This window comes from Sminthopsis crassicaudata, chromosome 2 (genome assembly GCF_048593235.1).
Source record: "Sminthopsis crassicaudata isolate SCR6 chromosome 2, ASM4859323v1, whole genome shotgun sequence".
In the NCBI taxonomy this organism is placed as follows: domain Eukaryota; kingdom Metazoa; phylum Chordata; class Mammalia; order Dasyuromorphia; family Dasyuridae; genus Sminthopsis; species Sminthopsis crassicaudata.
Genome location: NC_133618.1, coordinates 193,910,641 through 193,927,475, shown reverse-complemented (window position 1 = coordinate 193,927,475; position 16,835 = coordinate 193,910,641). Strand labels below are relative to the sequence as shown.

At 35.7% G+C, this 16,835-nt stretch overlaps 1 protein-coding gene across 31 annotated transcripts in view; it reads left to right on the top strand.

Annotated features, from left to right (window-relative positions):
- Nucleotides 1–16,835, top strand: part of MYT1L (myelin transcription factor 1 like) — a 693,632-nt gene that overhangs the window by 551,271 nt on the left and 125,526 nt on the right. For 26 of the 31 annotated variants that reach the window (XR_012486139.1, XM_074288020.1, XM_074288037.1 and 23 more), the window contains 5 exons: nt 2,463–2,710; nt 5,121–5,357; nt 8,718–8,839; nt 9,242–9,304; nt 9,762–9,830. Coding sequence is in view for 30 of the 31 variants with exons in the window: in XM_074288020.1 (XP_074144121.1) it covers nt 2,463–2,710; nt 5,121–5,357; nt 8,718–8,839; nt 9,242–9,304; nt 9,762–9,830 (739 nt within the window). In the remaining variant the exon portion in view is untranslated. The remainder of the gene's footprint in view (nt 1–2,462; nt 2,711–5,120; nt 5,358–8,717; nt 8,840–9,241; nt 9,305–9,761; nt 9,831–16,835) is intronic. The other 5 variants (XM_074288030.1, XM_074288034.1, XM_074288033.1 and 2 more) reach the window with 1 other exon arrangement.

Genomic DNA, 16,835 nt, shown 5'->3' with positions numbered 1-16,835 from the left:
TTTATTGAAATTGTTCATAATAATGAGAGGCAATGTGGCATAATGGATAGAGAACCAGACTAGGAATCAAGAAAAATGGAGTGAAAGTCCCCGACTCTCCCTTATTATTGGCATTATAACTCCTGGACAAGTCTCTTAATTTCAATCTCTCTAAGACTGTATGTTGAAAAACAAATGCTGACCTGCAAAGTTAGAGAGAATTTCCTCACTGGGAAATCCTTTCAGCAATTAGATTATAAGTCTAATTCATGTGTGTATGTGCGCGCCAATGTGTGTTGGGAAGGGGGGGCATGTGAGTATATACATATGTCTATATCCTACCCTATACATAGTAATATAATATATAAAGATCTCACATTTAAATAGCACTTTAAGGTTTATAAAGCATTTTCATCAGTAACTCAGTAAGAAGGTAATACAAGTATTTTCTCCATTTGCAATTAGTGAAATTGAGTCACAGATTAATTGTCTAGGGCTACATTACAAGCAAATTTTGATTACAGGATTTGATCTCAAGTCATAGAATCAAAAACTTTAGAGTTGAAAGAGAATTTATAATTTGTATAGTTATAGAATCATAAATCTGGAGCTGGCAAAGACCTCAGAGGCCATCTAGTCCTCATTTTCTAGAGGAAGAAATTGAGGCTTAGAGGTTGAGTGTTATCCAAAATCACACAGATCATAGCATCATAGATTTAAAGTTGAAAGGGATTTTAAGGGCCAACCCCTCCTCCCATTATATAGAAAGAATAAGTCAAGAAAATAAGTGACTTGTTTAAGATCACACTGCTGGTAAGTATCTGAGGCAGGATTTGAATTCAGGTCTTTCTCCAAGTCCAATGCTCTATTCAGCATATCACAGTGCTTGAAGATTGAATGATTTATGTGAAAAATATGGTATTACAAGGAGATCTAGTGACATAAAACTCTGATCAAGACATATCTCCATCCTTTTTTCATCCACATAATAATAAAGTTTTAAAGGGTTTTTTTAAAAATAGTATGTATAAAGTGCTTGTGTGACAGCTACTGATGATGAGTTTTCAAAGAAAAAAAATAAACAAAAACCTTCCAATGAAGGTAAGTACTATGCAGAATAGTGAGGAGACAATTAAAAACCTCAGATTGTGAAAGATGTAGTAGGTAGAATCTCTGTCTTTGAATCTTATTAGTCATGTTTAGAAATCTGTCTTGACATTAGCAGGTTCTGCAGTTTACTTTTCCCCTGCTTTTCTCATCTTTTGTCCTTTCTTGCTTGTTATGAGCATTTACATTTCCTCTCTCCTTTCAAGGAGACAGACTCACCAGTCACATTGCCTGGTTAGCATTCTGAGCCTGAAATCCATCCCCTCACCTTCACAAAGGGCACAGTTTCTGTTGGCCTGAGGAACAGCAGTCCCCAGGTCTCTTGTGAATCTGGGTCACCGACATGTCATCACAGTGAGCTTCTGGTAGAGATCTGCAGTATCCATGTCTTCTTTATTTAGGCCAGCCAATAGTTTCACAGATGAGTGATTTGGGAAGGTCCTAGTCACCAAATGAGCTTATGAGCAATCCTTAATGTGGAGAGAAAGCCCTATTTCCCTTGTGCCTCTAACCCGGCTGTCATGCACAATTGTTTGTTTGTTTGCTATACATTATTTCATTTTGCATCCAAGTTGTGAATGGGTATTATTTTTAATCGTTATTCTATGCTTCCTCTCCCCTGAAGATTTCTTCTATGTTATGGAGAGAGCACTGGATATGGGTTTGAATTCCAGCCCTGACACTAAGTTTTAAGGGGGAGGGCAAGTTAATTCCCTTCTCTGCGGCTTCGTTTCCTTATCTGTAAAAATGACGGTGTTGGATTTTTGGTCTAGTTTATTTCCAAATCCCATGATCTTAAATCTATTTTCACCCTTTCTCCTCCGGTTGCCTAGTTACATTTACTAAGGCAATCTGCCCTATTTTCCCTATCCCGTATCTAGCACGTTGCCATTTTAAGGGTTAAGCAAGCAAAATTAAGTTCCAAGCAAGAGTTAAGTAATGTCCAGCTGTAGTGTGGTACTCAGAACCACATATGCTACCTCTGCAATCTTGGGTGGGTCAGTTGGCCTTTCTCTGAGTCTCATTTTCCTCCTCTCTAAAAATTGTGTTGAACTAAATGAATATAGCCTTTGGCCTCCCGAACACATCGTAGAAGGGGGGAAATGCGTTTTTTTTTTTTTTTTCTTTATGCATCAGTCCATTTATATCATTAAGAATGTCACACCCCGCCACCCCCTTCCCAAGAAATTGTTGTTGATTTTGTTTCACCCTTTTTTAGGGTGATGGGGTTGGAAAAGGGTGGGGTGGTGGGAAGAACGCGATGGGAGGGAGGCAAAGGGAGAGGTGGGGTTTTGTTTTGTTTTGTTTTTCCTTCATTTTCGGAGGGTGCTCTTCCTCGTAGGTCACCCTTGGGCTTTTTTTCTCTGTCTCCCCAGCTAAACGGTATTGCAAGAACTCCAGCCCCACCAGCAGCACGACGAGCAGCTATGCCCCGAGCAGCAGCAGCAACATGAGTTGTGGAGGCGGCAGCAGCGCCAGCAGCACCTGCAGCAAGAGCAGCTTTGATTACACGCACGACATGGAGGCAGCACACATGGCCGCCACGGCCATCCTGAATCTGTCCACGCGCTGCCGGGAGATGCCTCAGAACCTCTCCACCAAACCTCAGGACCTCTGTGCCCGGGTAACGACAGCCCGTCCCACTGGTCCCCAGCAGCTGTTGCTGCGCGCACCTACGCATGCGGGCAGAGCAGGCACGGGCTTTCCAGCCAGCTCCTCGTGCTCTGGCTCTGCCACCCAATCAAAAGCGAAAACCTTTCGGAATGCAGTGAAATAAATAAAAGATGATGGAGCAGATTCCCCAGCGATAGCTCGAGAAACCGAGAAACCTGGGTCAAGGGTTAGCTCTTTAAAAATGGGAGGGGAAAGAGGAGAGGAAGTAAAAGGAATGTGCAGTTTTAATTGTGGGGCCAGTAATGGAATATACAAAGCATTTTTAAGAGGGTTTTTTTTTTTTCTTATGGGGGGGTGTTGTTTGTTCTTGTATTTTAAGCCACGATTTACTTCCACAGGCATTAACCATGCTGTTATTAAAATAATAATAATAATAATAATAAACATTTGAAAAATAGAAATTAGGAAGGTCTTTTTTTTTCCTTTTTTTTTTTTTTTTGATATATATGGAGCACTCAAACGCTCCCCAAAATTTCAGAATAAAAATCTTTTTTTTTTGTTACTTCTATAGATGTCTAGTTTCATGCAGCATCTTTAAAAGGCTTCAAAGCCTAAATGAAGTCTAAAAACAACAATAAAGAGAGCCAGTGGATGTGACTTCGAATTTGTATAATGTCTTCAGTGCCACTCCCCCTATGTCAGTACGTTTTTCCCTTATGGCATTAATCAGTGCCCAGAAAACAAAGGGGGAAAAATTGAAGGAGGTGCAAGCCATATTTATTTTGCCACCCTCTAATCAAAACCATTAAAATTGCTAAAATACTATGTTAATGTATTGAGGTGTTGAGGTGATGATGTGGAGTTTTGGTTTGGGTGGTGTTGGTAAGGGGTTGGAAAGGTCCGTGGACATTGATTAATTTCTCCTGCAGTCAGTGGAGGAAGGGAAATGAATATTTGAAATGCACCAGAGACCCAGCAAAGAGCTACCTCCGAAGGCCACTAGATGGCTTGGGAGAGAGACAGTGCAGAGGAAACAGCATTGTGTTCTTAGAGCAAGGGGCTGAACTGGCAGACATGTTTAGCTCTTCTCCAGAAAAACAGATTTTTTTTTTTTTCCCTCCTGTTGTTAAAGCTTCTTGGTAATGCATAATGATCTCACAGCCATAACTGTAGTTTTTTTGTTTTTTGTTTTTTAATAATTTCAATTTGTATGCATGCTGCAAGGTCAGTAACTTTACCTTTTCAAATACTTCCTTTTTATATTCATGGCTTTTTATCCTATAGATTGGGGAGGATCTACTAGTAGTGTTCTTTGAGGGCGATGCAGATGAAATGTTGAATGGGTTAAAAAGACTAGGATGAAAGAGATTCTGTAGGGGGAAAAACAATGACACCCCCATTAAGTTATTAAAATGACAGGTTTGAGAGGATAAATACTTTACAAGGCCTAAATAGCATCAAAACTGAAATCTCGAATGGGCTTTAACAAAAGATGTTCAAATAGAATAATATGGTAAAATTTATTGAGGTAATAACCCAAAGGAAGATATTTTCATCCCAAATACCTTTCTGCAGTTATATTACATCCAGAGGAGAGAGAGCTGCTAGACATTTGAGTAGGCAATAGCAGCTTTCACACCAGCTCTGAAATCAAAATTTTGTTCAAGAGAATATCACTTTTAGAATAAAAAAGGGGGGGAGAAGGGTTGTATTTTATTTTTTCTTCCCTTTTTTGCTCTCCTTTCTCTTCCTCCTTAAACCCCCCCTCCCCCAGATATGTTCTAAATTCTTAATTTAACTCAAAGCATTATTAAAACTTACAATAACAACAAAAACCTTATCTCTCCCCTTGTACTTCACCAGCTCAACAACTGTTGTAGGTAAAGCCTATACCAATTTGGGGATGAGGGTGGGGATTAGTGTGTTTTCTCTAAGCAAACAAGGCAGCGTACTTAGGGAAAGGTATAATTGGTGAGAACGTAATTCATAGATGTAATATGCATTGTAAAGGCTGGTCTCATTTCTTTGAGCTAGCAAATCTGTTTTAGTGAAGAAATTGCAAATATTTGCCCTGTTCATCCTCTTCTCTCTTCTCCATTCTTGTATTATTAGTTTCAGGGCAGCAAAAACACCTTGCTTTTCAGAAAGAAAAAAAAAAAAAAGTTAGCCACTAAGCCAATTTCACACCTGTGTTTGAGAGTAGAGAATTTACAAGTCCTAACTCTTCATCAATGTGTTATGTTGTATGATACACTTTTGCAAGGATAAAGAAGACTTAAAGCTTGAATATCAAATTAACTGAGGATATTACATCATTTAAAGTAATATTCATTGGAAGAAATGTTTAGAGTTAACTGGTTAAGTCATAGAATTGTTGATCTTTTTAAAGCTGATTAACAATGTTTCTTTTCTTCTGACAGAATCCTGATATGGAAGTTGATGAAAATGGAACTTTGGATCTAAGCATGAACAAGCAGAGACAACGAGATGGGTGCTGTACCATTTTGACACCTCTAGAGCCAATGTCACCACAGCGACAGGCAGTGATGAACAATCGGTGTTTCCAGCTGAATGAGGGTGACTGCTGGGACTTACCAGTAGACTACACCAAAATGAAACCCAGAAGAATAGATGAAGATGATTCCAAAGAGATTAATGTATGTCTTTTTCATCTAGAGCCGCTCATTGCAACATGATTTTTTTTCTGATCACATGGTTTTAAAATCTGTCTGAAAGCAAGTCAAATGCCATGTGCTTGGGTGAAGAGAAAATGAAATTTTCCTTAAAAGAGACAATTAGCTGGTTAGTCCTTGGAAATCTGTTAGTTCAGCTGTGGCTGTATCTAAAATTCATCAGTCAATATTTTGAACTATGAATTTTATTCTGTAGAGTCTAGCCAATGTGTTTTAGCAGATAGTTTTCTTCCATCAAAAATTGTAAATAATTTATAAACACATTCTGCATAAGTAAAGTGACCAGAATGACATTTTCACATAATATAAGATTTTCTTTTCAGGTAGAGGATTAAAATTAATCTCTTGCATATTTAAATGGCAATTAAGTATTTCATATTTTTGTTAGCACTACAAGGTAAGTGAGGCAGTTTGACACAGTGGAAAAACAATAGGTTTGGAGTCGGAGGTTCTAGGGCCATTTTACTTGTGTGACCCTTGACAAGTCACCTCTTTTAGCTTATCCCTGGCAAGTAAACTGAAGAGGTTAAAAAATATTATCTTTAAAGTTCCATCTGGATATAAATCTGATGGCTTTGCCTATTCTCAAAAATAAAAACAAACAAACAAAAAAAAAAAAACAAAAAGAAAAAAAAACCTTAAAATATTCTAAACAGAACACTTCAATAAATCCTTTTAAGATGCTAACAGCAGTTACACAGTAAGGTGTAATTCAAGGTCATAACTTTCAAAGCACAGTTATAATCTTGACATTTGGGTTGTAGGAACCTTTGGTTGTGAGAGGGAATTAAAGAAACCTTGTGTGTTATTGAACTGGTTGTTTCTCCTGTACTCTAGAAATGGGAGGTTTCTTTTCAAATACAAAGGGAATATACTAGTATCAGAGTAAGAATGTCTTTTCCACACAAGTTTAGAAAAAAGGAAATTTGAATTCTTGTGATGATTCCCTGAAAAGCTGTCTATATGGCTATTTAATCAGCAAGAGTGTCTTCCTTATTCTTCAATGTGGTTCTAAATATTAAGCTATTGTTAAAGAGAACTGAATATGAATGGCAAGCTAAATTTAGTAGCATTTGCAGTGTGAAATTATTACTTCCAAATGTATAATGGCAGTTTTATTTCCATTTTTTAAAAATTAAAAATAAGAGACCACTTTAAAGTGACAGAACAATTTGCACACTATACATTGTTGCAGAAAGAAAAAAAAATACATATTCTCTGCATGTGTTTGTGGAACATAGTTGCTTATATAATGCAAAGAGATTTTAAACGTATCTTACATTGCCATCTATAGGAATTTCTTGACTATTACAGTCATTTTAGTATTAAAAGTTGCTCCTTTTCTCTAAGGATTTTCTAAATTTCTAGATTTTCAAAAGTGTAAAGGACCTCAGATTTAATTTTACAGGTGATGAAACTGAGGAAAATAAATTTAGAGCTAGAAGAGAACTTGGAGGTTATGCAATCCCTCATGCTAGAAGAGACATGGATTTAAAGGCTAAAGGAGTTAAATGATTGTTGTTCAAGTTAACAATGGCATAAAGGACATAATACTACATTCCTGCCTCCATTTCTTTGTAGAGGTTGTCTCCTATTTCAATATCTAGTAATATTGTCCTTCCTTTCATCTCTTGGAATCCCTTTCTCTCTTCAAGGTCCAATTGAGATGCTATTTCACACAGACATTTCCTTATCTCTCTAGTTGTTAGTGGCCCCCTCTTCCAAACTTTATATATATACACATACATATACATATACATGTATACACATATATACATATCATATATACGTATGTATGTACATATATATTTCCCTACCCTTACCCCCAGTAGAATGTAGCTCCTTAGGGCAAAGACTGTTCATTTGTAATTTTGTGTTTATGGTACCTATAAAGGTATCTTGCATATAACAGATACATAATGAATAATTATTAGATTTGCTAAAACTGTATAACAGCTAGGTTTCAGGACTTTAAATTCTCAGCCCAATGTTTTTCTTTGTTTGTTTTTTCATTATATCATGATACTTTGTCTTATGTAAAAGTAATTTTAAAATTCAAGATAATCCACAAATGGATTTTTCTTGGTCCCAAATCTTTGGGCCATAAGTATATAAAGTCACTTGGCACTAATTTTAGAAGTTATAGCACTCTCCTTTGTTGAGATCCAACTACAAAATATTTTTTTGTTTTATGTGTTGTTAAATCCTGTAGTAGCATGAAACATTATTGCTGGTATTAAGGATCTATCTAAAACCAAAGATTTATTAAGAATATATCATCTGCCCAGGACTGTAACATACTATGGGGCAATAATGTGGCTAGCTGATTCAGCGGGTAGAATGCCAAGCCTTGAGTCAGAAAGGCTCATCTTCATTTTCCTGAGTTCAATTCAGGCCTTAGACATTTACTAGTTGTCTGACCCTGGATAAGTCATTTAACTTGTTTGCCTCAGTTTTCTCATCTGTAAAATTGATCTAGAGAAAGAAATGGCAAACCACTCCAGTATCTCTGCCAAGAAAACCCCAAATGGAATCACAAAGAGTTGAAATAACTGAAAACCAAACAACTATGTGCTTTGTGTGTGTGTATGTATGTGTGTGTGTATACACCATTGAAGCAAAAAATAGCATGTATTATCTCATCTGTTTTTAAAATTTATCTTACATTCCATAAAGTTCACATTGAAAGATAGCCAGTTGATAATACATAAATATATATGCATGCATATACACATACATATATACATATTTATATCACCTCAAATTTTACAAACTATTTTCCTCACAATCCCAGGTCATAGGTAGCAAAGTATCATTATCTTTATTTATATGCAATGCCTAGGTAATATAGAATAGATGCATTTTATTGCAGTTGGCGTTACACAACTAGTAAACCAAGAAGTGGAGTTAAGTAATTCATACCCACTTGATCCACTGAACCAATGGTTCATCCATTTGTGCTTATAAAAAGAAAGTATGAGACAAAGTCACTGCTCTCAAGTAGCTTGAACTATTTAGGAAATTAGAGTAGTTGATAGAACACTTTATCACAGTTTAAAAAAAAAAAACCCTCATTGAAAGAAGTCTGATTCACATTTTCAGAAGTGAATTTAGGGAAGCAAAGAAATTATTGGCATTATAAAAATTGGCAGTAGCATTACATCAGCACATAGAGGGACAGGCTCTAAATACAGTTAGAAGACTGGGCATGTTGATGAATCAAATAATTAAGAAATAGGATATATTTGTTAATGGCAATTTTCATTCTATGGCCTAGTTGAGTTTTAAATCACATGATCCTCATAGTTGCCTATTTGCCTGCAGCCAGAAGATTTGGATCCTTTCCAGGAGGCACTAGAGGAAAGAAGGTATCCTGGTGAAGTGACCATTCCCAGCCCCAAGCCCAAGTATCCTCAATGCAAAGAAAGCAAAAAGGATTTAATAACGTAAGCATAATGTGAGGTGAAATTATTTTTCTCTTCCTATCCTTTCCCCTCTTTGGATTATTTTAAAGAATTGAATTTGTACATGCCTTGCCGTATGAGCATGTGACATTCGCAGCATATAAATGTTTCCAATTGCGAGTTCAGTAAAGTGAGAGGCTAATGTGTATTTTGCTTGTTCTTAACTATGCTGTAGTGTATGGAAACGCCATTTTTTTTTTTTTTCATTTAATCCTGTTCATTTTGCAGCTTTTCTTTAGGATGCTTAAATCCCCATGCAGACATTGCAGCTAAACTGGAAACAATGAAACTTTTTTAAAGTTTTTTTTTTTCTTTTTCTTTTCTTTATTTTTTTTTAAAAACATACTTACTATTTTGGCTGTTTTTGTTTTTGTTTGGTGGCAGATGTCCAACACCAGGGTGTGATGGGAGTGGTCATGTGACTGGTAATTACGCCTCACATAGAAGGTGTGACTTCATTTTTTTCATGGTGGATTCTGTCTTTTCAATTTATTGTTTTCAGCTTACCTCAACAATGCTGTCAAAGTAAAAATGTTGAACTATGTGTTAACCCTCTAAGTGCTATATGTTGACCTTCAAAAGCATGCTAACCTGTGTGTTGTATAATGTCTTTTAGTACTAAATACATATTAAAAGCTTTCAAAATATATTTAAGAATCGAACCAAAAGGACGGCATATTTTATTTTATCAATTCAAAAAAAATTATATATTATCTAACATATTCCATAAAGTTCATGTTGAAAGATACATAGTTTACAATACAAAAATTCAATATACAGCACTTGCCCCATCGCTTTTCTGCATTAAACTTTTTAATTTTTTTATTTTTTATGTTGTGTTTGTTTGGGAGGTTTGAGCTTATTAGAGGGTTGACTTACTTGGATATCCTAACCTGTCTTACAGTCTCTCTGGCTGCCCTTTGGCTGACAAAAGCATTCGCAGTATGCTGGCCACCAGTTCACAAGAGCTCAAGTAAGATATAAGAAAACAATTCTCTCTTTTGTGGTGGTGTAGTTGTGGTGGTTGTTGTGTCGTTGTTGTTGTTTTAATCTAGTCATACAGTAGTTCATTGAAAATGAGATTGGAAATAAGAAATATGAATCTGAAAAGTACATGTGCATGATTGATGCTATCATATGGCACACATAAAAATCTCCATGATTTTCCCACTTAGCATTACCCATTCTGTTCTTTTCTCATTTTCCTCTCATTCTTTAATCACATCACAGCCTTTCTATCTTGTCATTTCTCTAGCCTAATATTTTCTCCTCAGAAATACTTGTGGCTATATATGAATACCTATGTGTATACATATTTGTTTGCAAGTATTTAAATATATATTACACATAAATACATATATATATATACAATCACATGAATACATGTAGAAATTTTGAAAAAAATATTCAACTAAATATTAATGGAATGTTTTGTAAGAAAGAAAACTTATCAATTTCATACATGCCAAAATTAGTCTTTTTAAAATTTCAGAAATTAAAATAACTAAAGTATTTGATCATTTAAAGGATGGTCATTGAAGGAGAAGTAATTAGCTACAATAGGTAATTTTAAAATTATGAACAATACATTTATTTATATGTTCTGTTTTAGTATGGAAAAATATCTTACCCCAGTTCCTTAAGCATGCTGTGGTTATAATGATGCATATAGTTTTAACTGTGTGTAATACTTACAACAGCAGCTAGAGCTCCCTTTTTCTTACTCCAGTTATCTTCCCACTACCCCTTGACACTTAAAATGTTAAAAATCAAGAATGAACAAAATTCTTGTTCCATATCAAATCATTTTTTCTATCTACAATTTAATGGCAAACTTTAGAACGCTGACTACAATTGGCATTTTAGGAATTCATCTGTGTATAGATCCAGAGCAGATTATAGAAGGGATTCCTTTCCTCCCTTCTGCAATGAAAAAGTTTGTTTAAAACTGATAATCTAGTCAGAATAGTTATTCAACTATTTAACAAAAAGAGGGGGAAAAGGCCAAGAGGACAAGACCAATCACCATTTGAGAACATCAAACTAATGAGAACCATGTTTCCTCAGAATTCATTTTTCTTGATTAACTTCTCTGCTGTCTGTGCAAGGTATTATCAGCATCATTAGGGCTTGTTTGCTTGATGTTCATTTTGCTTGGACTGGCATTTATTAACCAGCACAAAGAAAATGCTGTTTCTCACCTATATTGGCTTCCTTCTCCATTTTCCCAATCCTTTTACAATAGACCAAGGTTAGCACAAAGGGTAGGACCTTGTTTCACACACATGTCATCTTTTACAGGATCCCTGTTCAAGGCCCTAGTGCCATAGAGCACCTGCTCATGTTCAGTGACTTCCTGAATTAGCACTTTCATCAGGAGACTCTTGGCGTTATCTTCATGGAATTTAACACCTGGAGGGTGTCCTCTCACTTAACCGCTTTAAAGTCTGTAGCATCATCCAAAGCAGTGCCTAATGGACGAAGTAGCTTTTAGAGTCTCAAAAACGGACAGCATTAGCAACATTTTGTTACTCAATTGAATACTCTTTAAGGCAGTTTTCTGGAGTGGGGGGAGATGTTAATGTTGTGAAGCCATACTTCTCTATGTGGTCAAGTTTGTGACCACTAGATTGGCTGAATTTGGAACTTGACCAATACATCAGAATACAGCGACTGTCTTGAATTTCTTGATGAGAAATACTTTGCAAAACATTCGTCATATCTCCACCTCCATACAGGCCGGCTATAAACAAGAAATTGCCCAATGCACCACTGGCATCTATTATTGCTTGTAACTGGTTAGTGTCACCAAACCCTCATAAGCCAGGAAATTTTTCTTCATATGTTTGCCTTCCATTGGCTGCCATCTGTTGGCATCATTGTGGCATTTTGATTGCCTAAATTTTAAGCAAATTCACAAGCTCAATTTCAGAAGATTTAATGCTTCTTTCTTGATTTCCCCTTTCCTCCACATCTTGGAGGGTAGATATAATAGCCCAGTTCACCTTCAGTATCTTCACAGGAGGCAATCTTGCTCCTAACACATCCCAATACATAATAGAGGTGTCCCATTCCCTGCATCTTGCTTCTTTTTAGAGATCATCATTACCATATCTTCCAGAGGGTGAATGTCCTTCTCTGAATTGGAATTAGTCTAAAAGGGCCATTCTTTCCCTAGCATCTCTGTCAAAATAAATGAATACACTGTCATTGAGCCTCTTCAGTGAATTTAAATAAATCACACCAATGAATTTCTCCCAAAAATGATCCATTTTTCAGAGACAAAAACCAAAAACAAACCAAAAAAAAAAAAAAATCCTGTTTTTTTTTAATAAAAGAAGACATTAAATGACATTTATTATGTGACAAAGTATCCCACTTAACAAAGGAAGCCATATATATTACTAATTTTAAAGACATATTTCAATATGTGGCAACTGCCCCTTCATCCCTTTTTTTCATTCAAATCAAAAAGGTTTATTGTTCAACTTTCCCTGGGGCATAGGAGGTTGGAAATAGTCACCACAATGATCCTGACTTTTGCTGATCTCTCCATGATGAACTATGTCTGTGTGACCATCTGGTGGCATTACAGTTTAAGGATTTCTCAAAAGTTCTGGGGGAGTTCCTACAACAGGAACTCTGCTGAGCAAGAGAACGGAATGCACACTGTCCTTTGCAGTAGAATGTTCATCTCTAAAGACATATGAAAAATCAGGTTACTTGCAAAAACTCTCTCTCCATTATGTATCTCATCACAAATGGAATTCATGTGGAATCTTCCTTTTAACATTTCCAAGTCTGAATGGTGGTGGTGTTGTGGGAACAGGATATTCTTGATAATGGACAAATTGATGGGATTTGCCAACTAGCTCTTAAGCTTATCTCCTCCTTTTGTCCAGTTTTTTATCCTAATACCAAAGGATGTTTACTTTGTATCTTTCTGTGTACAATATGTAAACTGAAAAAGTAACATATTAAAATGTGATATGCAAATGCATTTTTTTCAAACCATGGAACTAGTGCTTTCCTGCTGTCACTCGCCCATCTGAGTCAAAAAGAGAGCATCTTAAAAGAGTTGGGAAGTAACATACACCAAAGTTACAAAACTTAAAAATGGCAAACAAATGAGGGTGACTCCAGTTTAGTGAGTTTCCATGACTTGCAGATCCTTTCAAGTTGACACTTTGAGGTAGAATTGGTAGCTGCATTGCATTAGACTTGACATTGACCTACCTCACAGGGATGTTGTGAGGATTAATGCTTGTAACATTCTTTGAAACCCCAGATTAAAATAATAAAAACCCTTTAAGTTAAAGTGCTGTTGTTTGTGAAAACCCTGCCTAAAATCATTCTGAAGTTGAGCATCTTTCTGTGAAATTTCATTTACGCAAATCCACCTGAAAGTAGCAACTTGAAAGAACTTGCAAATCAAATCCATCTAGTCCATTTCTCTACATCCAAATTTGGTCATCCAGTAACCCTATACACAACCATAACTTTTCAGATATTTGAAAATTAATCTGATTCATTGAACAGATTCTTGCCATCAAAGTGTGGAACATATTCCTCCATTCATTACTTCTTTGAACAAGTATTTATTGCATATTTGTTATATGTAAAGTATTGAGGTTAATACATAAGTGAACAAAGCAAAGCCTGTGCCTCCTTGGGGTTTAGTTTATCATAGAAAAAAGACAGATACACAAAAGAACTAGTGTAGAAAACATAATTTTATTCTAAGATAAGGGATAAGTTTCTTCCAAACAATGTCCCATATCTTATGGATCCCATCACTTCCCCATGACTGGAAAGATCCTAATGTTGCGCTCTCTCTCTCTCTCTCTCTCTCTCTCTCTCTCTCTCTCTCTCTCTCTCTCTCTCTCTCTCTCTCTCTCTCTTTCACACACACACACACACACACACACACACACACTCTTAAAAAAATATTCAAGGGGAGGCATAAATCTCTTTGTTAAGTCAGAAGTAAAATTATGCAAATATAAAAGGATATGGCTATCTTAAATATTTTATAGTGAGTTTAACCCAGTTCTAAATCAATCTGAGCAGTAAAATAATCTTGGGTTGTTAGTATCACCTTATCTTTTACATTTTTGATTTGTTAACTCTAAATAGTTTAATCTCTGATTTCACTGGTATAGATAGGATTACCTCCAAATTAAGAAAACTCATCCTATCAAAGCAGGTCAACACCTGCTATACAGCTTACAGTCTTAAAAGAGTTGCCAGGAGTATAGGTATAGTCCTATTATTTCATCTTTTTTTGTCTCAGTAGTGAGTCCAGTAATAGGTATTTTTTAAGAAAAAAATTATTGTCCTTATTTAATCTTTAGTTTGAAAAAAGTTTGTGTAGTTCAATTAATCAATTAGTCAACAACAATCAGGGTAAAAAGTGGAGACTAAAGTGCTGTTTTCTTCCTTGGATTCTGAGAATTAAGCAAGTCTTTGGACACTTGTTCTAGTTGTTTTTAGAAGTATAGGAGGACTTTTGTTTTGTCTTCCAAAAATCTTTTACTTCAAGTTAAATCAAATTTATTTTGAAACAAACTTCAAATATAAATACTAAAAATTAGAATTTAGGTCAAAATATTTCTTTTAACTAAATGTTACTGAACTGTAGGCTCTATTGGGTTATATTTCTTTGGGGGATAAAATTAAAATACACACAACCAGTTAGTTTATTAACTAGATCTAGAAAAGCTTTAAATCCTACTCTAGATAATACAAAGTTTCTATTTTTTTATACACCTGTTTCCTTGCACTTTAGGAATTTAGAAACATTCTCTTCAATATAACCTGTTACCATTTCACAATTTCACAATTAACTGTGTATTCACTTGGTAGAAACCTCATGAATTATAGTTGTTTATGCCTCTCCTCATTTCTTCAGATAACTATATTTCCTCATCTTGGGAAATGCTAGAGCCCTTTGTGTAGATTTATTCTCATCAGGGAAAAAAACTACTGTTAGGGGTCTAGCAGCCACTAATGTTTGGGTATATGAGTGGGTAACATCAAATTATTTAAGCACTCCTTTGCATTTCCCTTGCTAAAACAGATTATTGAAATTTTTAAAAATATTCATTTCTTAAGCAAAAACTTCACAGATGCTAATGATCCCTTAATTCTATGACTCTGTGTGTACATTTATGAGTCAGAGGAAGAAGAGCAGTCAAAGGTCAATAAATTACTTCTCAGGTGAAGTAACACTATAGAAATGGACTTAAGGGAACACTGGGAGGTTGGCATAGATCCCTAAAGAATTTGTTTAAGCTCAGATTCCAAAATTTTGTTCTAAACATCTAAGGCTGTGGCAGATAGTTAGGGATCCATTTTGGTAAGGAATTTTGTTAAGCCTCTTATTTTGGGCCTTAGGAACCAAGAGATCCTGGAAAAATGTATTTTTCTTTATTTTTAAAGTAGATATTGAGTGAACCAGACTCCTTTGTTATTTATTCTCTTTTAGGATGGAATCCTTTAGCATTTCTTGCCAACTTCTAAATGTTTCTTGTGCTCTTGTTCTCAAATGTTTCCTAATGTATCTTGTCTCTATCTCTACCTTTTACCTTTACCTTTTATTATACTTCTTATTATACCCTACCTTTTAATTATACTTATTCTTGTATATTTTGCACTATCCTTTTATTAGACATAAGACCCTTGAAGTCAATAACATGTCATTTTTCATCTAAGTTTTTTTCTAGGCTTAGCCTGTTTCTTTACACATAGTAGGTGGTGAAATCTTACATATAAAATATTATGGAAATGGGAGTTATAATTATTTCCTCTGGGACAATTCTCTGCCCAACTCCTGCCATTAAAAACAAAACAAAACAAAACACAAGAGCGTTGGATTGTCAAGGAGCTTGGCAATAAGAGGATAGGTAAGCATTTATAAGGACAGCTAAATGCCCTGGGAGTAACTCAAAAAGTCATGTAGCAAGATATTTGCAGATGGAAAACTGCTCACACTAATTGCTCACAATCAGTGGGTGGTCTTTTGGCTTGCTCTAGTAATATTCTAGCTGTGACAATTGGGGCTGATCACCTAAAATGGATTTTGAAAACACGTGCCATACATTTTTCAAGAAGAAGAAAATCTTAAGTTGTCTGACTTGATGTAAATGTATTTTGTTATTGTCACAAACATGGTTGTGTCCTACTTTGAACACATGTGATATCTATGTAAGTATGTATACATATATACATATATATCACATTAACAAAGTGGTCTAAATCAGTTAATTGAATTTTCCTATATAACCCCCCAAAAACCTCTTTTTTTAAAAATGTAATTCAGCAAATATCTATTAAGCATCTATACTGAGAAAGCATTTTCTTAGGGGGTAAAGGATCATGGAATCATAGATTAGAGCTGGAAGGAACTCAAGAGACCACCTAGTTCAAACTCCTCATTTTACAGATGAGGAAACTGAATTCCATGGAGGTAAGTGACTTGCCTAAGTTCATATAGATAATAAATGTCAGCGGTAGGGTTTGAATTCAGGTCCTTTCACATACCAGGAGCCTGTCAGAATGCTAAACAAAGTATGGTCCTGTCTCTGCCCTCAGAGTGTTTGCTGTCCAAGTCATTGCAGATTCCTATAATACAAGAGAGAATGAGAAGTCCTCTAAGAAACACAAAGTTTGATGAGAACTGGGAGGGAAAAATTTTGTCTTTCCGTGGGGTCATCATTTGTAGAGATTCTCTCAAACATATGAGTCCACTCTCTTGCAAAACTTGTCTAATGATGCAAATTCAGTCTTTGATTAAGGATTCTGCAGGGCCTCTGGGTCCTCATTATGAAGAATAATTACCATTACCAAGACTGAAGAAAATGGAATCATTTCTTCTTATGTAAAATGAGGAGGTTGGACTTCATTTGACCTCTAGGCCCCTTGCCAACACCAAAGGTCTGTGAGGCTGTGAGATGGACATTTTTGCCTGCTGACTCCA